The sequence below is a fragment of the Seriola aureovittata genome, chromosome 2 (assembly GCF_021018895.1).
Source record: "Seriola aureovittata isolate HTS-2021-v1 ecotype China chromosome 2, ASM2101889v1, whole genome shotgun sequence".
In the NCBI taxonomy this organism is placed as follows: domain Eukaryota; kingdom Metazoa; phylum Chordata; class Actinopteri; order Carangiformes; family Carangidae; genus Seriola; species Seriola aureovittata.
The window spans coordinates 10,031,623-10,056,344 of NC_079365.1; the positions used below are offsets into that span (position 1 = coordinate 10,031,623).

General features: G+C 42.9%; 1 protein-coding gene across 9 annotated transcripts in view; it reads right to left on the reverse strand.

The window, feature by feature from the left end:
- Positions 1 to 24,722, reverse strand: part of celf4 (CUGBP, Elav-like family member 4) — a 90,443-nt gene that overhangs the window by 47,243 nt on the left and 18,478 nt on the right. For all 9 annotated transcript variants that reach the window (XM_056393425.1, XM_056393417.1, XM_056393373.1 and 6 more), the window contains exon 2: positions 19,541 to 19,623. In XM_056393425.1, the coding sequence (XP_056249400.1) occupies positions 19,541 to 19,623 (83 nt within the window). The remainder of the gene's footprint in view (positions 1 to 19,540; positions 19,624 to 24,722) is intronic.

The window sequence follows — 24,722 nt, forward strand, 5'->3', positions numbered from 1 at the left end:
ATTAAACATGCCTCTGAGGGACGCAGAGAGAGAGAGAGAGACCCACACAGACTTGAGAGAGAGAGAGAAAGTGAGTTTGTGTTGGCAAAGAGTTAGTGGAAGGGAGAGGGAAAAGTGAGGGTGATGCAAATACAGAGAGAGAGGCAGATAAGACGCTGGTGATGGAGTGTGAGAGAGGGAGGGGTGGGGAGGGTGAGGGGAAAGGTGGGGAGATATGGCGAGGAGGGTGGAAGGGTACGTGGTTAGTGAGACAGAGAGAGAGAGAGAGAGAGAGAGAGACGGAGATAGAGGGAGGAGCTGGAGGGGGTTCGGAGCGAGTTAAGAGAGCTGAAGATGAGGACATCCTCAGAAGAAAAGACAAGTGAGGTCTGATGGAGACAAAAAGGAATTAAAGACTGGGGGAGAGCGAGGGGAATGGGATTGCTATAATATATGAAAATAATAGCAAAGAGTCTCCCATGAGACTGTGGAGTGCCTGCTCCAGAGAAACCAAAGTAGTGAAAATGGCGCCTAGAAATAATATATCTGCATTCTCATTCCACAACAGAAAGCGATACGATAACATGACCACAATCTCAAACCTTGCCAGCGCCATAGAGACTCATCACGCTGGTGTCACATAATGTTGCATCAATTGGAGTCTGGAACATACACTAGACACATCCAGGGGGTTGAACGAGTCCTCCAAGATTAAATTACAAAATATAGTATTTGTCCATGCCCCAGTTGGCAGGACAGCAGGCATCTGTCTGTGCGTTCCAAAACCCTCTCAAATCACTGTTGAGAAATAAATCTGTTTAATGACGTGACAATGCTACTGGACAAAAATGATGCAGTTAGGTTCAGGGAAAGAACGTGACATGGGTTAAAAAAGGAAGTTTGTTAATGCTCGGGAAACAGAATGGTTCGGGGTAAAACAAATACTTCGGGAGCTTCGTCATCTTGGTGACAATAGCCTAACCTCCTCCCGAGGTGCCGCTCTCCAATAACATTACCTGCATGTTGTTTTGGAGCACTTGCAGAAGAAACAATGGATACTGTTGTTCTTCTAGTTCTGAACACATCGTCCAGACAGAAGAAGTAGTCAAGATGTACTAATCTTTTCTGGAGAGTTTGGCATTTATTACCACTCGTTTACACACAACAACCAACAATGATGCCACCAGCTTACATGGAAAACAATAGGTGCAGGTGCAGGTGCTTTGACGCTCATCTTATGCTGCCACTGTGAGACTCAGAGGCGCCAAAAAATACTACAAATGTTACATTTATCATGAGGGCGGTGGCAGAATGAAGAATATGGGGTTTATCCCTTGTGAGCATGAATGCCAGCAGATTGAATGCCATGATGCCCATTAAATTATTAGTATCTGCTGTGTAAAGTTGACATGAATGTCTTCAATGAATTTCACAGCAATCGGATCTGACCTGATTTGATAATGAGATTTTGGCCTAATGGTAAACTTTTAGAGTTCTCCTCCTGAGGACCATGACTCTTCACAGTAAAATGTACAGTACTGCAATTCATTTACAAAATATCTTTGTCCTGGCCTGAAGTGCTACATGGACCAACAGATCATCCATCTGACTGAGCATCACCATGCAAGGAAGTAATTGCACCAAAATCTGGCTCGTAGTGTTCATGAGTCAAACCCCATTTGTTCCAAAGAGCATATTTAAGCATTCACCCTCCTCACCCAGCAAGCAGGTAGATCACAGCCATGTATTCAAAATAAATAAAAAAATTAATTAAAATATAAAATTCAAAACATTCTTTTCATAAAGAGAATGAGCGACAACGTGCTGCGGACCCATGCCAATTAGTGGGCTTTGCTGTTGTGAATAATAAACTAGGCTAATAATGGCTCAATTATGAATGTGTAATCACATTAAGGGGACATGGAGACTGGTTTCAACCTGGTAATGATGACATGCAATTAGAGCGCAACTGTTATCTCCAGGATCATATCAATAATTCATCACCACACACATTTTGTGTTGCCCAAAGATGACATCCAATGATTAATAACTCGATACACGTGTCTATCTGTTCTCCAGACGCTGACAGTTGATGCCACATAATTGGACAAAAATGTTCCCGCAGTTTTCAGGACTGAAAGAGTTGGAGAAGGCATAAAAACACACACACACACACACACACACACACACACACACACACACACACACACACACACACAGGCCAAATAGTTCTGGATTTAATTAGTTGAGTATCGGTTGCCAGGCAGTTGCTAATATTAACAAAGACATATCCATCCCTGTAAAAGGAGTCAAAGTAAAGCCCGGAGGAATCAGGAAATTGATATTTTTGTTTTTTAGTCACAACAGACTTATAAATACATGTGAATTTCTAAATGTCTGGGTTTAGTGCAGAGAAACTGGAGAAAAGATGTATGAAACTGTCTGACTCAGCTGGATCACAGGTTGTGGCCGCACACAGCCAAATACTCTGTCAGCCTCCATTTAAAGAGATTTATTTACCATGTTTTTGTCCCATGGCCATGTTGTGTAAGTTTATCTTCTAAAAACTAACCATAGCTGATGAGTCAAGTTTTGTCATCTGAGGGGTAAAATGATTCTTTGCTAAGGCCCAGGGTAAAAAAAAAGAAAAAAAGAAAAAAAAGGAAAACAACAATCAAAGAGCCAAAACATTTACTCCCACATATAAAAAGACATTGTCAGTACAGCTTCCTCAGAGGGGAATAAAAACTTTTTCAAAGTTTAATTACAGAGCAGGAGCATTGTCATCGAGAGTCAACTGCCAGCCACAACATCTGGCTCTGTTGAAAGCGCTGCAGCCTGCACGCCGCTACGAGCGACGGCAGATTTTCTCAGTGGTCCACCTCATTGGTGAATCAGAGGCAGAACAAATGAAAGAGACTAACACTTTCAGGTCCACAGCATGGCACAGAAAAAAAAAACAAAACAAAAAGATGGGAAGGAGTGAAGACACAGAGATGGAGAGAGCAAGCAGCCTGACACAGACAAACGTGGTCTGCGTTATTCACTGCAAGTGACTTTGGAGTGCATTGTACTTTAAAACTTTAATGAATGCAGCCCTTAAGTCATGATGTAATGAGATCAAGAGAAGAAAAATAACAGAGGAATCCCTAAGAGGGGGAGAGGGAGACAGTGAGGGGGAGAGGGAGAAAGAAAAAGAAATGCTGTGTCATTATTGTTGACTCAGCATCCAGTGTATAAACACACCAGAATCATACTGTGCTCACGCTGTCCAGTATAAGCACAAACCCAGCTATAACTCACTGTTAAATTTACTATTGATTCAACTGAACCACTGCCTGCACACAGCTCACAGCAAAAGGATTTGGATATCAAAGTTCTGTTTGCAGGATTTTGCAATCACCAATCCTGAGTGCTTAGCTGTTTCCTGGTAGAAAAAAAAAATCCTCTGTGATGGCACAAATAAAAGTACAACTGTATGGATAGTATGAGCAGAGGCAGGCAGTAACCAAGACTGAGTGGATGAAGAAGAGTGCCATCTGCAGAAGCCCATACTTAAAGTATAGAAAAAAAAACATTATTTGCTCAGAGGGAGGTAAGCTTAAAAGGAAAAGCAGCTGTCTTTGAGTTTAAGGAAGAGTCAACATCAGCATTGCCTTTACAAGATGAAAAAAAAAACCACTATGACAGAGTGATGCAGATATTTTTCCTCTTGGACTGACTGAACCGTCATTTATTAGCTGCAGTCCACATTGGCTTATATTATTATTTTGGACCAGCGCCTAGACCGAGATGCAGTTATTTAGATGTATTGCTAAGTACTAATGTACAGTAGCTCCGGTGGCAAACTTGCTAAGCAGCAGATGCCTTTTGTTGATGTGATGTTATAATTGGTTAAGAATCCGAGGCAGATGCGGCACGTCTGCAGTAATAACAGCATGAAATAGTTAGCACGTCGTCATGTTTGACGTATTGATGCAGACATGGTCGTCTTGAATTCTCTCTCACTCGTGTCAGTGGTTCATTTCACGTTAGCTTGTTAGGGAGCTGCTGTTAGTCCAGTCAGAGTACTGGTGACTGGGGAAACAGTTTCACTGGGAAATGTAATGGAAGAATGCAAAAGCTTCACCTTCTCACAACCAAAAATGTCTCCAAAACCAATAAAAAGATAAGCAGGAATCTCAGAGATTAGAATTTGAAAATGTACTGAGGTGAAGAAGCAGACCTTTTAATTATTAGTGTGCAGAGAGAGCTGTTCACAGCAGCCATTAAAGGAGAAAACACACACTAGGTAGCTTACCACTAAGTGCTCCTGCAAGAGCTGTGTCGAACTTTTAAGTCCTTTACTGCCCAGGAAGATGTGTTACTGTAACGTAAATGAATTATTGGTTGGACTGGATCCTCGCCAAAGACAACCTTGCTGTGGAACATGATTGTTAATTAGGTCTAGATGTGCTTAAGGGCTAACAAAACTGCACAAGCACCACATCTCCAACATCCAGCTGAGAATACACCGCTACTACAACCTCATCTTTGCTTCCTTGAGTAACTCTACGGACCCACGCCTCTCACTAACTACCTCAAAATGCTCTGCCCTTTAGCATCAAAAGCTGTTCATGCACGCCTCACTTTAGCCATCTTTCATAAAATGCTGATATTCTCTTTTGCAGCCGGTGGGGAATTCATTTGTCGGTTTAATTTCACAGGTGCCCTTAACGCACCGATCAACAACAGGCACCGTTCGTGCACAGGCGGCACCATCTGTGTGAGGGGAGTGCCAATGGCCCCGAAGTCTTCGCTCTTTGCCACCAAGCACTAAGACTCCATTAAGAAGCCTGGGTCCGTGCATCTTTGGCCATCATTTATTTGCCATAGGCAATTAAAAAGCTCCCCCCACCCAAAGATAGCATGTGTGGTAGAAGCTATGTCTCCTCTCTTAATCACTGGTAGTAATTAGCTCCTGCAAGCTGTATGATTAGGTATCAGCGCTGGCGCAGTTGTCACAGCCAGTTCACGTCTGGGGCGACAAAAGGAGACGGAAAGAAAAAAAAAAAAGAAGAGGATCATCGCTGTAACAGAGAATCTGTGCGAGTTAGAATCCTGTCCAAAAACGTTACAAGGTTGTCCCACGAGGGCATAATCCATCAAAGTGATTTTTCTTCTCTCTCTTTCTCCCACCCCCTCCTGTTCCGCCCCCCTGTCTTCTTTGCAATGTAATCATTTTCCTCTCACGGGGTGTGACATTCATAAAGGATGCTGGTGCAGGTGCCGCGTCTTGCCAAAGTTTGGGATGAATTTTAGAGGTGTACTTACAGTGTAGGATTGCCAGAGGTGAGTTACAATGCTCCTCAGAAGACTTACCCTTCTAAGTGTCCTTCTTGACTAGTTTCTTTTGCCCTGCTCTTCTTCTCTCCACCCCTTTGTCCTGTCCATCATTGATCCATTATCTTAAAATACTGAACAGATAGGAGCGCCGGGCTGTACTTTAGGAGGCCACGTTCTCTGTACCTCCAGGATTTAGATTTGCATTAAATGTATTAGTTGATCAAAGCAACTGGATTGTTGAAGTAAGTACAAACAGGAATGATGACTACGAATTTGAACTAGAAGCTGAACTGAATATCTTGACTAAGGGTCTAAAATAATCAGATCCTGGCCTTGTTTAGTTAACTGCTAATGTGACTTCAACCCTTCTGACTGCCATCAAAATCCAGGACCCTGGGCCTCAATGACACTTTAATAAGCAAAGTGACACCACGTATCTGTCATCAAGACAGTCTCCAATCAGAAGTCAGCATTCAGCAGGAAAATAATGTTCTCCTTGAGTTTGTGCTATATTTTCTTGGGTAGAGAGTTTGTTCCTCTGTGGAGCTGCAGCTGTTCAGTCCCTTAAACGCCTTTGGTTTTCAGCAAAATATCCTCTATGCAAAGTTCCCAGGGAGCCTCAGCGGAAAGGTTGTTTACTTATAGTCTTCACATATATGCTAACAAGCTGTCTGAACATACAAACCTTATTATCACACAAACCTTGTGACTCAGCCTGGCCAGCACCCCCCCCCCCCACCCTTTGCACATTCCTATTTCAGTAAATGACGCCGCAAATTTTCATTCTGTTGACGTGCGAGTGCGGCGCATGTCACAGCACTTTGTCAAATGTGTAGACCGAGTTAAAACACGCACACACACACACACACACACACACACTCACACACACACACACACACACATGCACACGCTGAAAGAGAGGTACGGGAAGGGGATGGAAAACAAACATCATCTGACAAGTTTGTGGCACATTTGGTTCAGACAGTGTGATTCCCTCTGGATCTAAGAGAGTGGTAGCGAGGAGAAGAAGTGTGGGAGAGGAGGGCACACAGAGAGAGAGGGAGAGAGAGAGAGAGAGAGAGAGAGAGAGAGTGAGAGAGAGAGAGAGAGAGAGAGTGAACTCTGTCAGAGCAATTGTTCTTCCATGTGGAAAGGTGACAAAAGAAAAGTGTGAAAGGGTTCACCAGAGAGAGGAGAATATGGGAGAGAAGAATGGAGAAAAGGAGAGGAGAGACGAGAGAGAAAACGTTGCAGGAGAAGCTGCGAGAGTGAGAAAGATGTAAAGACTTTAGATGGTTGTAAGGCAGCCAGTTTTAAAAGTCTGTCTTAAAACAATAGTCACATCATCGCCAGGTCATTTGTATTGAGAGAGAGATTGTATGAGAGAGTCATGAGTACCTTCCCTATAGTATGACTACACTGTAAATAAAACTAATAAAGTCTTTCTCCAGGTACTGGTGTATAGGTTTGTTGTCAGTGTTGGGAACAAAAAGATGGAATATAGTGCTTAAAAGCCAATTTTTTCCCTTTACAGGTGAAAAGATCAGTTCAAGGCCAGTATGCAGAGGGGGAATAATAACTCAACATAGGTTAACACAGACTTAAAGGTCCAAACTTATCTTTTCAGAAAGACACCATCTTACATGAATAGAAGAAGAAAAATGAAAAGGCATCGAAAAATGAAAAAGAATAGAAATGTTCAAGTTTCGCTTTTTATGAACACAATACACATGCACAAAAAACTCTCTTTCACACACACACACACACACACACACTCACACATCCTTGTTTTACTATGTTCATGGGGACCTGTCATTGACATATTGCATTCCTTTTAACGATCACTATTTGAATGCCTACCTCTAACTCTAGCACTAACCATAAAAAAGTTTTAACCCTTAATCAGCCATTTAAACGTGTGGGGATCAGCATTGTGGTCCCTACAAAGATGTCAGACCCCATAAGTATATACTGGGCTCCTGGTTTTCAGACCTTATGAATATAATAAAACAAACCCCCAGACACACACACACACACACACACACACACACACACACACACACACACATATATATATATATATATATATATATATATATATATTGTATATGTATAAAGAATATGAATGTTAAGTCTGCTGGTCAGAGTTGATGCTCCCAGCAGTGGCATATCAGGCCATAATGAAGGCCTGTTGCACACAGTCTGCCAGTGGACAAACACTCTGCCCCCCCCACCCACCCATCCACCCATCCACACACACACACACACACACACAGACAGACATACACACACACACACACTGAATCAGAAAAACACACACAGAGAAAGGCCTAAGTGGGTGAGTCAGACCAATGCTCTTCCTGTGTCTCGCACACATAAACACTCACCCAGCAGAGGCGAGGCGAGCAGCAGAGCCCCTGCCAGGTTATATGGAGGGACAGAGTGTTCTGAGTTACAGCACAGTGCAGCCACTCTCCACGGCAGCACCATACAGAGTCCATAAAGCATGATGGATGGCCTATCATCATTTACCTCTTTGGTGACTTCTCAATGCTGTCACACCCCACCAAGCACATGCAAGAGAGGTGAGACACACCAAAACAGACAGGCAAGCAAAGGCAGGGTATAATGATGAAAAAAAAGGCAATGCAGACAAAATGATGCTAAAAGGAGGATTAGAGAGAGTGACAGAGGGAGGGAGGAAGAGAAGGAGAGGAAAGACAGAGAGATGGATGAGGGAGCATCTTTGATGTTTTCTAGAATTAATGCACACTCGGTCACATAGGCAAACAGTTGCACACACACACACACACACACACACACACACACACACACACACACTCACACACACACACACACACTCTCACATGCGCGCTATCACAAAAGAACTGAACCATCCCCTGTCCCCTTCTCTCCTTTGATGACAGCACCCCACACACGTAGAGGCTGTATTTAGAGCATGCAAAATCTACTGTCTCCTCCACTCTTCTCTCCTCCACTCCTCTCCATGCCACAGCAGAGGGAGCAGGAGGAGAAAAGGGGGAAAACGAGACAGAAAGAGAGGGACAGACACAGCAAAAGAAAAAGAATGAAGACCAGATGCAGCGAGATGACACACTGATAGTTTACATGTCAAAGTGGGTGAGATATCAACAACGCGAGCAAGAAAGGAGTAAGAGAAGGAGAATGGAGTATGTGTTTGTATGTGAGTCTGTCAGGGGAGGGATTCTGTGGCTAGAACAGTAAATAACTTGCATGAAAATGAGTGCAGCCGGGGAGCCAGAGGGGGCACAGGGCTCAGAGTCTGTAAGTAAAGAACTCTCTGCATTGTGATGAGGCTGGATTTGAGGTCTTGTGCTATTTTAACCTTCTGAACCTGAGGCAGTCTTTCACTCACTTGTGTTTCAGCTGCATATGCCATATATTGTTATTTTAAAAGGGCACTCACTCACAGTGATTTAGTATTGCACCTCCAAGAAGTTGGAGAGATAGATTAAAAACACAGCGGTCAAAATTGGTACAGGAGACATCCTGAAAGAAAAAACAACCTATCCTTGGATCCTATGTTCTCATCATCCAAGAAAGTCTTTTTGTCAGACCATAACCCGTAAACATCTCAAACAACACACAGGCTTTCAGTTTTAAAATCTGTAGTCTCCAAGCTCAAGCCTGATGATGTCACTAGTGGTTATTTCCTCACACCTGACCAAGCTTCATCAGAGCCATACAGTAGTGCATCTTTTTCCAAAGCTTCATATAGGTCTGGTGTTGTGCTCATTGACGGCTGTTTCACTAGTTGGAGAAACAGTTGAGCCAGAAATGATTCTACACAAAAATGGCAACAATTAGACTGACACAGTTTGCAGCTCGCAGAAAGAGCTATACAAGCTGAGTTCTTGATATCTTGTCTCTTGCTGCATCAATTTTGTTACAAAAAAAGGAAATTTTCTGTGATTATGAAGCAAACAGAACTGTTTTGAGCTGAGCAAGGAAAATTTAAGATATATAGAATTGGCATGAAATTACATGTAAGTGGTCCTCTACATATTCTTGGACACTTTGAACGAAAAATACAGTATTTTAATGGCATTTGTGTCCAGAGGATTCGAGGGATTCATGCGGGTAGTGGGCGCTCACAGTGACTTTACTCTTAGATTGAAGCCAGTATTTTGATCTGATTTTGAAGGAAAAACTCCCAGCGGTGATGCCGTGGTACAGAGCATTGAAAGAAAAATGTTTCCACCAGACTTCTTGCCTTCATACAAACAGAAAGATAGCAAGCATACAAGAGAGAGAGAGCAAGAGAGAGAGAGAGAGAGGGGAAGGGAGAAAGAAAGACTACATCTCTGGGCAGTGCCTATTGATCGCCACCCGGCACACATCACCACAACTTTCACAAATTGCTATTGAGAAGTGACCTGTAATGCAATTACTGGCCAATCCGGGGCCTTGGCTGCCATCAATTATTAAAAGCTGCCTGAGTCGTGGCCCGCTATCCCGCCTCAGCTGGTGCGTCGTGTCATTATCACATCTGCCGGCCACCAGCTCGCCAGCTGCTACAGCGGGGTCTGAAATAAGATTTGCGAGCGCTACTTCCCACTCTGTCCGACATATCAGATGATACGGGCCAAACAAAGAAATTGAAATTGCCATATTATATATTCCAAAGGCTACAGTGAAGGTGAGGTGGCGAAGGTCACAAAATAAAATGAGTTGTGTTTTTTCTTGGCACACTACTATTGAGCATGAGAAGAGTCAACCCCCTTTGTGAAGACTGTGGGGTTAGTTTCTGCTTTATAGGAACTTTTAGAAGTAGAAAAACAACATTAATATTGCAGCATGGCTCACCACTGGGTCCTAGTTTTAAAAACATTCATGCCAGCAACAAAATCAATGGCTACTGTTTCTACCTCTAACCTGCTTCGTCTCACTGTCTTCTAATCATTCCCTATATATTCCCACTTTGCTACACTGTTAGCTCTTCTGTAATCACTTATACATTCCTTGAACAGTTTCTGCCATCAGGGTTATGATGAAAGAAGACAGAGAAAACAGCAATGCAAGCATTGCATGATAATGGCCCTTTGCTTTGAACTGACACAATAATTTTTCTTTTAGTTGTTCTCATTATAAAAGCCCTTGTTCAAACTGGGCTCGTGATTTTTTCCTCTCCAGCCATTGTGAAATAATTTATTTGTTATATAGCATAACACCAAAGGAGTACTTTAAAATACTGCTACCAAAGAAGAAGCATTGCATCTTGAAAGCAACTTTAGCATCAGTTTTGAAACACTTTATTTTACTCGCTTTATTCCAAAGTTCTATAAAACCACTTTGGAAAATAAGCGCTACCTAATGTTCATTGCTTCAATAAAGCATCTCAAAGAGACTTCTAATAAAATCATCTGTGTTGCTAATGTGAAAAAGGGCTTACACTAAAGTTTTCTCAGTGAACTCATTTCACACAAGCAGCTTTCCCGAACTGAAATTCTTCACTCGAAAAACCAAAAACACTGGATTAATAGAAAGAACTTAAGAGTAATATAGAAAGATAGCTACAAGAGGCCGGTAAAGCCTGAGGAAAAAAATGAAACCACTGAATGAAAATGTTCTCTGGTGTTTCAAAGCCTCTGTCCTGTCCCGCACTGACAACTAAGGGAGAGACATGGGAGTAGAACGGCGTAGTCAAGCTGCACTAATGCGTGACAGAAAGAAAAGGTATACAGTATGGGCCATAATATTCTCAAACGATCAATAAAAACAACACTCTAATAGATAAATTATATTGTAGGTGTGACTGATTTATTGCATTTTATTGTTTTCAGTTATCTGGTCTCTGTTCCTCGAAGTTTAATGTGCACGGTAAATTAACTGAACAGGCTACAATAAAAAGATCAGACAACACTGCACTTACTGTTGTGGAAAGACTGTACTGTACTGTATGTGTGTGGGGGCTTAAGAGCATGGAAAAGACAAGCCGATATAGCAGTGTGACATACAGCTATTCAGAAAGAAGAAAAAAAACCCCAGACTGGCAGGATATTTCAAAGCAGCTGGAGTCAGGCGGACTCAATACAGCAGCAGCAGTAGGAGGTAAAAGTTTGACAATGGCAGAATGACTATCACATCCAGCTTATGGAGATGCTTAAATCTGTGAACTATACGCACGACCAGGGCTGAAGCCAGGCGCACACTGGTTGGGATGCTATTAAAGCTTTTTTTTTTTTTTTTTTTGAAAAATAGATCCAGCTGCAGCAGCCCATACTTCTGTCCTCTCCCCAGCGACAGTCATAGCCACTGCCGGGTTTATATCAGTAAGGAAGTGCAGGGCTTTTGGGGTTTATGAAAAAGCCCAAATCATCAAGAATTGGATGGATGACTTCTCAGCACTTGAACAATAATGTGGCCATCAGAGAAAAGTTTCTGTCAAAAGAGTGAAGAAACTGCGCCTGTGCCTGACTTTTTTTTTTTTTTTTTTTTACCACTTTCCATGCCGGTGCATACATGGAGGACTCCTAAAGTGCCAGTAGTGACATTAACACTTTTAAAGGCTCAGTGGAGTGGGCAACTGAGGATGAAGACTCATCGGTGCGATGTAAGACTATGCTTTTGTGGATCAATACAAACTCAAGGAAAGGACAAGTTGATTTCAGACTGTGACAATAGCTTGAGCCAGCAATAGATGCTGAAAAGAGTTATGGCACCTCTGAAATGTCTGAGGTGGGGACACGCTTTTAGAGCGAATACAAAAACATTTGGATCACCCGATAATGGCACTTACCAGAGGTGTTTTGAATTGCTCACACAGTTCAGTCCATTCCTTTAGAGAGCATATCACACTTTTTCGCACTGCTGGCTGAGGACTTCATCTTTTCTGTCAGCAACAAATTGTAGTAAGATTATTTAAAGGGGGGGGGGGGGGGGTGTTCTTTCAAATTATAAGAACCATTAGTACATCATGACCAAACACATGTCCCAGTGGAGAATGATAACTGGGCATTTTGCTAAATTATTATTTCTTGATACTTACACTGGAGAGTCCAGGCCAAAACTCCAAACTCTTCTTTTTAAATGAGATTATCATCAGAAACGGGTTTACAGCTGTGCTCAGTTGTATGAAGGTATGTAATTTCACATATGGACCATCAATGTATTGACCCAGTGGGTAGCATGCACCACTTCTGCAAATTCGTTGGATTACTGGACTAAAGGGAACTGCTGCCTCCAAACAGATGAATTTCTCTCATTTGTACAATCTGCTCAAACTCCACTTGGCAATGGGAGGTTGTAAAATCAGGCCTAGAGCCCAATGATAATGGGAGTATTCAGACTTTATATGACAAAAGATGGTGTGTAGGCTTGTAATGATCTTTGCTACAATTACGGCACCATTCATGACTCACTCCTTAAAGGGTTTTAACGAAAATGATGCTGTATGGCCAAAAGTATGCAGACACCCAAACACTACACCCATAGGTGACGGGCCGGTCATTTCATAAAGTGGAAATTAAAAAAAAAAATCTTCTCTGTATTTTATGATTTACCAGGTGGTCATGTTGGTTGTTGCTGTTGCTGTCTATAGTGTGAGCATTATGCTTGAAATACCTCAGTTCATGTGATATGTTGTCCGACCACAGTGGAAGGCAAAGTGCTTATAGCTGTTCAGAGTGACCACACTTGATGGTGGGGTGAAAAGGCAGCCATCACAGAGTGGGGCAGGACAAATGAATGATTCAAATTCATTCATAGTGTTGCACTTGTTTGTCCTCACAAAAAGCAATGGAATTAGTTGTATGAAGAATGACAGAGAGCTTGAGAAAGAAGCTCAAACCTTGTGCACCTTCTTTTCTTTTCTTAAAGGTTTTTTTGGGGAGTTTTTCTTTATCCAATTCAAGGGTCTAAGGACGGAGGGGGTGTCATATGTGGTACAGATTGTAAAGCCCCTTGAGGCAATTTTGTGATTTGTGATGGTGGGTCGTATGAATAAATTTGACTTGAGGGCGTGCATGAATGTCGGATTGTAGGTTTCGGAAAGTTACACAAATTGGCAGACACAAGCCCCCCAATTCTCACACTGGAAAAGTGTGGCAGGAGGGGGCTTCTAATGCTATTCAACTATCCAACAAGCGTTTCAGTTGGATTAAACTGACAGCTTAAGCCCATATGGCCTGGGCACTATGTGGTGCAGGGCAAAAATCAATCAATTAATCAATCAAACCGAAACCCTAGGCGTTAATCTGCTGCTGTGACAGCCTCTACTCTTCTGGGACGACTTTCCACAAGATTTTAGAAGCTGGCTGCAGGGATTTGCTCCCATTCAGCCACAAGAGCATTAGTGAGGAAGGTCACTGATGTTGGGCGATAAAGCCTGGCTGACTGTCATTGTTGCAATTCATCCCAAAGGTGTTTGATGGGGTTGAGGTCAGGGCTCTGTGCAGTCTAGTCAAGATCTTGCAACACCAAACTGGTAAAAACCTTTTCAATGGCACTTTGGTACGAATGAAGCGAACTGAGTCGTACCTGGTGAGAACTGTTCTTTTCGATTATTTCACAGATAACACATAAAAAACAAGATGAGGTAAAAAGCTAGAATATAGCTGGACCGTGTATGGGTGTGTGAAATTGTGATCAATTTGTTACAGGGATAATCAATTCAGTGTGCGATAAATTTGGAACGAGCTGCACTGTTTGCTCCGATTCCGATTCTGACAGCCAATGGAGAAACACTCAGCCAAACAATGGTGTAACTTCATCAGTCACTCAGCCAGTCAGTCAGGGACAGACATTTGTGTTTAAAGGGCTGGCTCCCCTGTTGTGGTCCAGCCAAAAAGAAAAAAGGAAACGAATGGCTCTTGGAAAGAGACGGAGCCATAAGATCGTCCTCAATCCCCTGAAAGAGCCATAATTCCCATCACTAGTCTAAAGTATCATTGCATGCTGTATCATTAAGATGGAACATGACTGGGACTGAAGGGTGAAACTCAATCTAAAAAAAGCCCCAGACCAAAGGTACACAAAAGTATATGAGTGGGGCCATATATTGTATGTGATCCAATGATACTGAGGCCCGAGGCTGTTAGAAGAAAAAAAAAAGAAGAAGAAAATTAATGAACTATGATGAGCTTAACAACAAACAGTGGAATCTGTGTTTAACTCTGAATTTATTACAAACACTACATTCAGAGAGTCTCTCTGGCTGTTGTGGAGACTCATTTGAATTTTTATTGCAGACTTATGACCTGCCAGATTCAAGCTGCATACTGCCTCACTTAAAAGCTTTGCTCCGCTTTGGACACTGGATACTGTTTATTCTTTTGTTGCACTGACTACTGTCAGTACCCGCCAGTCTTCTTCTTTCTACTGTTAGACATGCAAGACTAAAATAATTAGGTGTATGAGTTCACAAAAAAAAATCTGTGGGCTTTTGCTGAAGAGCATATGCGTATTGACGCTGTGTCGTTTTGGGCCAAAACTTGCTTGTGCATCACTCCAGCATTCTGTCAATGACTGTGGATTCATTAATTGGAGCGCGCTATGTGGCAAACGGTTTTCTTTTTCAATAAGGGTGATTAGGATAGTTGATGAGGTGATGGCGTGGGGAGAAGAAGGGGATGTTTTAGCTCCAGGGCCTGCAGCATTATTCATGTGGACGTGCAGCTATGCCTGCTGCACACTGCACCACTAATCTAAATCTACAAAGAAGGAGTGAATGACTGTACTTGTGCACGCTTTGGGGAAACAAATCATAACTGAGCACCACCAAAACTCCCCCACCAAACACCCCTTCACCCACTTCACCTGGGGAGCCTGGCAGTTATCGACCAATGAGGGCGACTTATTGAGAAAAAGCTGCCATGAAACTGGGTCGCAGGAGCCAATCAATGCCATGGATTTCTTGCCCTGGCATTATCTCAACTGAGAGGAGGGGGGGGAAGGGGGGAGGGGGGAGGGGGGATGGGGTGAAAAAAGAAACAGACACAAATCAGTCAGTATGGACGCACCTCGACTATACTTCTCCTCCCACTCCCTCCATCCACCCACTCTCTCCAACCTGCCTTCATCAGCCCCTTCCTCTCTCCTCCCTCCTGCTATTCATTTGCTTCCCCATCTTTTCTGGTGTTTGTTTGCCCCTGGGCTGAAAACTCTGTGTGTGTATGTACTCCATTATGTGTGTGTGTGTGTGTGTGTGTGTGTGTGTGTGTGTGTTTGTGCGTATATGTGTGTGAAAGCTCTCTGAAATGACGCATTGATTCACAGTGTTCTATATTTTCTCATCTGGCTCACTATTACAGTGCGAGTCAATCGACGCCGTATTTCTCTCTCGCTCCTTCTCTCTTTTACTTTCTCCCTATTCCTCTCCACCTCTCTCTCTTTCTGACTATCAGAGTATCATGTTGTTGAATGGGAGTGTTTACGAGGAGTGTTGTATTGCCGTTACAAGAGCAGGGTTTGGGGTGTCAGTGGATATGTCGTGAGTATCACTGGCAGGTTTTGTACCTGTGCAGGCTTGTATGTATTTATATGCATTTTTTTCTTTTTTTTTTTTTACTTGGAACATGGTGCTAAGTATTCAAGAGTGCATGCTCCTTTTGTGCACTGTGTGGGGGCATATGGTGCTGCTGAGGCCTATAGTGTATATCTGACAATATGTTTGAGTGAATGCCAGATCGCTTTATTTTTTTATTTTTTATTTTTATTTTTTTGCATGTGAAAGTATTTATATGTGTGCGGGAGGACTTGCTGGTGGGTATTTGCACCCTGTACTAGCTCGAGCTCTGCAACTCCACCCTGTGACCCACCAAACACACTCAACCACACACACGTGCACACACAAAAAAACACACCCTCCCACTCATGAGGATTTTTGCCAGAATCAATAGAGGCTTTTTAATGCCTCTTGCTGTAGTATGAGTCTGAAACTGGAGCGTGGGATCACAAACACGGCAGTCAGGGGCCCCGACGTTTGGGACGTGCCCCATTTTATGGCCTGTCTCACGTCGCCATCTCTGAAAAAGAACCCCTCCATTTTTCACCTCAATAACTGGACTTAAAATAAGAAAACTTTTTCCACTGGTGGTGTCTTGCTTTATATTATGTTGTTCATGCTTGTGTTTTGTGTGTGTTTCCAGGAATGGAGGGATTATGAAACAGGTACGACCATGCTTTTTGTAATATTTTGTAGGTTTAGTGCTGCAGTTGGATGGAAACTGCACCTAAACATCAGTATTTTGTTCATGCTGGAGAACAAGATCCTTTTCAAAAGTTCTTCCCAAAAAAGATCCACACTGATGCACCTTTCCACAGATATTATACACACTACTGTAGGAAACTATTGAAAAATATTACAGGAAACCATCAAAGAAAACAGAGCTGTTCTGCTGCCAAATTGCCTTACAAATGTGAGTGTAGACTTACTGTACCTGCTAAATATACACTGTTGGAAAAAATACAATAATATTGGACAGGACTTGATACTAGATATTAAAGACCTCAGATTGGGATCAGGAGAAAAAAGACACGATTAAGACAGTCATACTTTTTACTGAGCACTTTGTCTTTTCGCCATCACTCCTAACAGTGGCTCTTGGTTAACGTTCCCACAAGCCCTCGGGCCCCCTGACCTGTGCTGTTCTGGTCTTTCTTTGCGTCGTGTTGGTTTATCACTCAAATGTGCCTCTTGAATGTTTTCATTGTCTTCAAATAATGCAGTGACACTGCTTCCTGTGCCAGGATGGTTGATTTAATTACGTTAGCAGATACTTATTTTCTATCAGCATAATCCTGTGCACCTGTAGTTTCACTATAATGGAACGAGGGATGTGGAAACAATCCATCTATCAATGTCAGTGTCACTTTAACATCACTTGTCGCTTGTTTACCCAAAGTCTCTCCTGACTCTGCACTCGCTCACTTGCACACAGACACACGCACACACACGCACACGCACGCACGCACGCACGCACACACACACACACGCACACACACACACACACAGCCCCGTTAGTACTTTGTCTGAGCTACACCAACAGCCTACAGCCATGCTTACAGGGCATTTCCACTAGGAAGCCAAATCCCCTCTTCTCTCGGCTCACCTGGCAGCGAAAGAAAAAAGAAGACAGCAGAAAACTTTTTAAATATAAGGGTTGGGGAGCAACTTTGATGATAAAAAGCGCATCAGGACGCAAAGTGAAGGGGAAAGAGGCTTTAAGGGGAAAAAAAGGGATTTCATTTGCAGGGTTTTGGTTGTGTTGGCCTGTGAGTGGGGGATTGATAGAGGATGGAAGGAGGGAGAGAAGAAGAAGAAGAAAAAAAAACAGAGGAAAGAGGGTGTAGTCGTGCACCATAAAACGTCCCACTGCCTTTCCCAGGGCCAAGTCCTCGCTCTGTTTCTAATGAACTCATTTATTCTGTTTTGCTGGCTTTACCTCCACCAGCAACAAACGACAGCCTCCTGGTCTGCCTCTCTGAATGCACTGCTTCAGGGTTTGTTGAGCATCTAGGTCTGTCCTATGGCATTACCTTTGTTTACTTAACGCTCACCATCGATCAAATGCAAACCTGAGACTGTCCTCCACTAGCAAAGGCATTGCTAATTAGCATTTCCTTCTAAAACAACGTTGATCGCAAGTGACTGATTAAATTTATTTGCCGTTGATGCATTAGTATGTAGTGTGTGAAGCCAAATACAGTCTCTTTCCCTTAAAGATATAAAGACAGAATCCTTAAAAAAAGGCAGTTTTTTGTGCCCGTATATTCTGGTCCGTGTCAAACAATAGCAACAAAGGCAAAAACATCAATCGGCAGCACATTTTGTGTGAACACAAAATCGCATTCTGGTTTTGGCCAAATATTTAATCTCTCCTCCTCTCTCTCTCTCTCCCTCTTTCTCTCGCTCTCTGTGTGTCTCTGTCTCTCCCTCCCTCTTTCTTTCTAAATAATATGCCACTGGGAAGTGAAAAAAATGGAGAGCACGGATCCCCACTCCTCCGCTCTTCTCGGCTGCACGTCTGTGATGTCATAATCACTCACATCAAAGGCTGTGCGCTCAACACGGCGACTGTCAGCTTCCCTGGAGGCGTCATTAAAAACGAACAGAGCAAACTGAGCCAGGCCTGACAGAGACGCATCAAAACTTCCTAACACGCACATACGTACACATGAGCAGGAGGTGAGCGTGCGCGGGGACATTCCTGTGCACGTTACGTGCAAGCATGGATGCATGTGCATTCAGGTGCATGCACACTTAAGCACATGCTAACTGATACGCATCAGAGAAACACACGTGTGCACACACTCACACACACACAAACACACACACACAAATATGTAGTCATTAAATCATGTATACTCTAAAGTAAATGCTCAAATCCATTGTACGCACATGCAAAAACACACACACGCACGCGCACACGCACACACAGGAATACTGACAATTGAATATATTCCTCTTCTCTGTGACAATGTCACAACTCCCTCGTTCCAGCGTGCATGAATAGGAGCTGAGCATTAAAAACGAGACACGCGTTGCTTCCAGCTGCATCGTACATGTGAGTGGTAACATCCACAGCATCTGTCGTGAAGATGTGCTGTCGTGATGTACATTCATGATGCACACTCATGTTGTTGCCAGTCCGGGGCATAATGCAGAGCGTGCACATAAATGTACAAGTAGCCTACATCCATCCGCCTACCCGCTTTTCATCCCTCTCTGTCTATCTCTCACACACTTGCCCACACACATGGATTCACGCACGTACACACGCACGTACACACACACACACACACACACACACACACACACATACACTCATTTACACAAACTGGAGGAAGGACTATAAATAGTATGCCTATGATGCGATGCTGTGTGTGGTTTCTCCCTATGGGTTTGTGTGTGTGACAGTCAAAGTGAAGAGAGAGGGAGGCAGTGAAACGGGGGGTGGGGTGTCAGTAGGGGGTGCGGGGGGCGGGGGGGGGGGCAGAGGAAGAAGAGGGATATTAAGAGAAAGATGGGCTGTGCTCATGTGTGGTGTACAGCCAGTGACAAACAGCACATGACAAGCATGGCGAAGACGGTGGGTCCCCTTTGATTTAAAATAAATATAGGCCTAAATCATTACACGCTAAAAAGGATATCTGCATTTGTGTGTGTGTGTGTGTGTGTGTGTGTGACTCCGAGATGTGTTTATGTAAGATTTTTGCTTGTGGGTCGACATGGCGTTCCTCGTGTAAGACTTACCCCAGGAAGGGTCTTCTGCTCGTGCAACGCATTCTGGGCTTTCAGGGCCGACTCTCTGGCACAGTAGGTGAGGAAGGCACAACCTGAAATATATATATATAGAGAGAGAGACAGAGAGAGAGAGAGAGAGAGAGAGATGATTATGTTACGTGAACTAGGGACGGAGAAGGAGAGACAGTCATGGGAGGGGGTTGCACCAATCATCAGTGAAAAGCCAAAAAAAACAAACCACACACACACACACACACACACACACAAACAGAGAAAGAGAGAGAGAGAAACATACAGAGTAAGCCTGCAGCCATAGCTCTGAAACTCTGTCTACATGGCCGCACTGGGAATTCGCTCGTGTTTGTGTGTGTGCCTGCGAGTGTTTGTGCACAACGAACAGCATTTCAGCAACTGAACAAACCGAACATTCCTGTGTACACAAACGCAGTCCATACGCATGCAGAAAGAGAAGTGAAAGTGGGACCAAAAATTGTGGCTTTGGAGATTTCTGTGCATTCTGTTGCGGGAGATCCACTCTTCTCAACCCGCAAAACACATCGAATCTGACGGCGCTCTCTCCCTGGCAGTCTGAAATAGCAGTTATCCATTCGTCCATCGCACTCCTCTGGCTGCTGTGACAGGGATAGACATTTCCCTGACAGCTTCTCTCTCTCTGTCTCTCTCTCTTACCCCTGCCTCCCCTCCCCTCTCCTCCTTCCACCCTTCATTTCTCCGTCTCTCTGCTCCATATGTTCCAAGACTACCCACAATCCTCGGTTTTGTCAGCACCTGGGCTGACATGTGGGGGTGGAAGGAAGATGGAGACGCAGGAGGCAAGGCAGTAGAAGAAGGAGCCGCGGGGAACGTGTAAGCTGTTCCCTCGCCACCCCCTGTTGACAGCGAGGCACACGCCACTGTCAGAGAGCTGACAAACTGTCAATCTGCAGATCAAGGCTAATGATTCATGTGCTTGACAGTTTAATAAAACACTTTCAAAGACGATTGCACAATAGGTGGCAGTGACATGGTTCAATTTCAGGCAAATTTTCCTTAAGCTAAATATGCAGGTGTTTTGCTTGTTTGCTGCAGACTCCAGGAAACGTTAACTAAATGAAAAAAGTATTCATTTAAATTGAATTCAATTAAATTCAGTGAAAGAAAAAAAAATAAATGCACAAGGCACAATTAGTCTCTGGGTTTGCACAATGATAACTATTACAAGACATTTGAGGCGTTAGAAAAAGAGTTATTTTAGTGAAGATATAAACATCACAGCAGCAAGAAAAAAAACTCTCAATACTCTGGCTTTTTTTTTTTCATTTCTTGAATTACAGACATACAGACACTGACAAACTGTTCCCTGCTGCCATGCAACTAACACAGGCACAAAGAGACAAAAGAAACACAGTTTGTTCTGAGAACATCAAGGACTCAGCATTAGATGATTATCATAGACCCCTCCCCCCGAAAAAAAACACAAACCCAGTTGTGCTTCACTTTGTTCTTTTTGCATACTGGGGGCTATTTACTGTGGAGGGCAGCACCATGTACTGTATGTAGAAGCAGCATGCCTCCCGTCCTCTCGGCTCTGTGTCTTTAACCCTGGGTCGTCCTGATGGCGGGACGCTGGGGAGCTCAGCCTGTTGGTGTTTTTAATTAACGGGCCTCTCTCTCATTAGGCGAAGTGGGAGCTGGCCGCTGACAGCTTGGCTACCTCCTCATCCTCTCCGGGCCTGTCGTGTTAACGCTACATGCAGGCGCCGTCCCACAGGAAGCACACGCAAGACTCTGATTCACACGCCTGACACTCACTCACATGTTTGGAGCATAGACACCCACTGCACCCAGTATATTCAGGGCTGGAGGAAGAATTCAGATCCAGCAATAGCACAATGCAAAAAAATACTCTTAAAGTAAAATGCTCACCTTGCAGAAGAAAGTCAATGCGATATTATATTTGCACTGATTACCACTGACGCATCAGTGCGTAAGCAGCATGTTAATGTTGTAGGTATTTGAGGAAAGAAACTACAGGTGAATATGGTACAAATTAGATATCACCATGAAACTTCCCCAGCTGATTACTTACATTAAGACAATTATCTTTTGTATTAGAAGTTTTCTGAAATGTTTGAGTATGCAAATGAGTCATATCTAATTAAATATGCACTGATTTGCATACATTTCCAGAAAAAAGAAATCTGAACATTGGATAAAGCCAGGTCCAAAATTCTCATTTCGTTTTGTTGACATATTAGAGCCAAAGGTTTTTCACAGAGGGGATTTTGGATATCTCCTTTAAACAGAAAATACTGTCTACAGCCACAAAAAAAAAGAAAAAAAAAAATCCATTTCACCATGTTTTTAGGAATGAGATATTATGCAAATCAGGATGTGAATGACATATGAACAAACCTCTCTGTTAAACCTTCAGAATATAAAGTTTGGTGTATGTAGGTATTACTGAAGTGTAGATTTCTGGCTCTGAGTATGAGACAAATCTCACTTTGAGAAAACGACCTTTAAAGATATGTATTATACATTTTTTTTTATACTGAAAACCACTATGTACAGCAAAGTGTCTGCAAAGAGGAAATGACCATGTTTGTGCAGGAGAGAGAGAGAGAGAGAGAGAGAGAGAGTGAGCTTTATACCAACGCCTGTGACGACATGGTGCAGACAACGATTGCAGTACCGCATGTTGCACATTGTGTTATAGTTTAGGAGAAATGTACAGACACAAAAAGACAAAGTGTCGTAAAATAAACAGCTAAATCTGTCTTTTAGACGTTTACCTTCCACTAGACTGAAAGAAGACTGGAAGCAGAACCATCCCAAAATCTCGAAATTGACCAGTGCATGAAAAAACAGTGTGTTTGCCTGCTGTGTCTTGATGTGGATATTGGAGTTAATCCAGTGGTTCTCAGGTTTCTTTGTCTGATGTAGCCCCACACACACATATGAGCTCAAGTATCCCTCCATCCAACCCTGTTGCAGAGAAAATTAGGTTTATAAACTACAACTTTGCAAAAACAAATACGTTTTGAAAGAAACATAAAGTCTCAGAGATTACCATGGAAAACGTTACTTAACAAATTGCAAAATGCTGACACTGAGTGTATGGAGTAAAATGCTCACTGAATGTAGCAACTAAAGAATGAGTAATCATATATGTTTAGGCCCTGGCAGCAGTTGGTTAATGTTAGGGAGAGTTTGTGCACCTAGTTTAATGGAGAAGGGTGATTAGGGGTGGGGGGTTACCTCTAACCATCAAAAGTGACTTGAAGCACAAGATAGAGGATGTTTACTGTGTTGACATGTTTCCAAAACCACGATCTTTTACTGACCTTAACCATCCTTTTCTCCACGACTAAACTGGTCTCAGGCTACGCCCACCATCCACCCCAACCACCTCCTTATGACTGACGTACAGAACAAAAATCTGTCTTCCAAAACGTGGAAAAATATTGTCAAGGAACGCAATCCAGGCAGCAATTACATTTTTTTCTTTTTTCTTATACAAGTTGCACTGATTGTGGAATAGTTGATGTTAAGGCTGGGTCTATATTTTCTTTTCAGTATATCTTGATTCATATAACTACCTCCTCGAGAGGCAGAAGCTGCATTTTCAACCACATAGCCATTATAATTTTTTTCTTTAGCTATTTTGACTTCCCTGCTCATTTCTTAACTAATTTTCGATGCACTCTTAAATGCAGCACGTGATGTTAAGCTGTTACAACTGGGGTCATCCCTGCTGACGTACAGGTTTTAAATGCTGACCATGCACTGCAGTTCAGCCTGGGACCTTCATTACATGTCATTCCCCATCTTTCTCTGCCCTCGTTTCATTTCAGCTCTGTACTGCATACTGTCAATTAAAGGCAAAAATGCAAAAAAAAAAAAAAAAAAAAAAGTTTATACTTATTGTGACAATAAGATAAGCTTATTAATTTTTTTCACCCAAAAATGTTTATAAGTTATAATTTCTATTTTCTCCAATTGGCTGAGCCACTCCACAATCTTTAAACAACATTTTTTATTTATTTATTTTTTTAATCTATAGCAATGCATCATGTTTTATAGTTTTATCATATATTTTATGTGTAAAATCTTAACTATAGCTGTCACATAAATATAATGGAGTAAAAAGCAATTATTTGTCACTGAGTAGCATAACACAGATACATAAAGTAAAACGTAAAGTACAAGAGCCTGAAAACTGTGTTTTACTTCAGCGCTTCTATACGTTCCACCGCTTCACAGTGTATTCACACATGTATGGAGGGGGGAAGCACGCTTTTACACACAGATGCTACCACCACCTCATACACACAAACACAAACACAGACACATGCACACACACACACACACACACACACACACACACACACACACACACACACACACGCACACTCTCTCACATACACACACACACACACATGGAAAGTGACAGTCAACAAACGTTCAATTTATCATCATTGTCACAAGTCAGATGCTGGCAGCAGCTCTAGTATCTGACGAAGACCCATATTGGCCCAGGAGAGAGAGATAAGCTGTTTGTTTCTGCTGTCAATGCTGCCAATTTGGTTTCCCATCACTTCAAATTCAAATCAACAGCAGCGCAGAGGGGATCTGAGAGAATGTGCGTGTGTGTGAGAGAGTGTGTGTTTGAGAGAGAGAGAGAGAGAGAGAGAGAGAGAGAGAGAGAGAGAAAGAGAGAGAGAGTGAGAGAGAGTGAGGATGGGAGAGAAAAAGAAGGGCAAGGGAGCAAAAAGGAAGGGGGAAGAGAACAGCAGAGAGGAAAAGCAGAGCAGCGAGGGATGCTCGGTAAGACAGGGAGAGGGAGAGAGAGTAGATAAGATCACCTAGCTTCTGTGAACACCATCCCCCTGTGTCCTACACTCGCTTCTTATCTCAACCGCTGCAGACACCCTAAAGGGACACACACCCACCGAGAGAGAGAGAGAGAGGGAGAGAGAGGGAGAGAGAGGGAGAGAGAAAGAGAAAAAGAGTGAGACATGGAGAGAGAGGGAGAGAGAGAGAGAGAGAGAGAGAGAGAGAGGGGAATATGGGGAAGAAAAAGAGAGAAGATGAAAGAAAGCAGCGAGGGACTGGTGGAGACTATGAATACTCACTGGTGGGGGAAGAAGAAAAGACACGAGCTTCAGTGGTGAAATCCACCAACTGT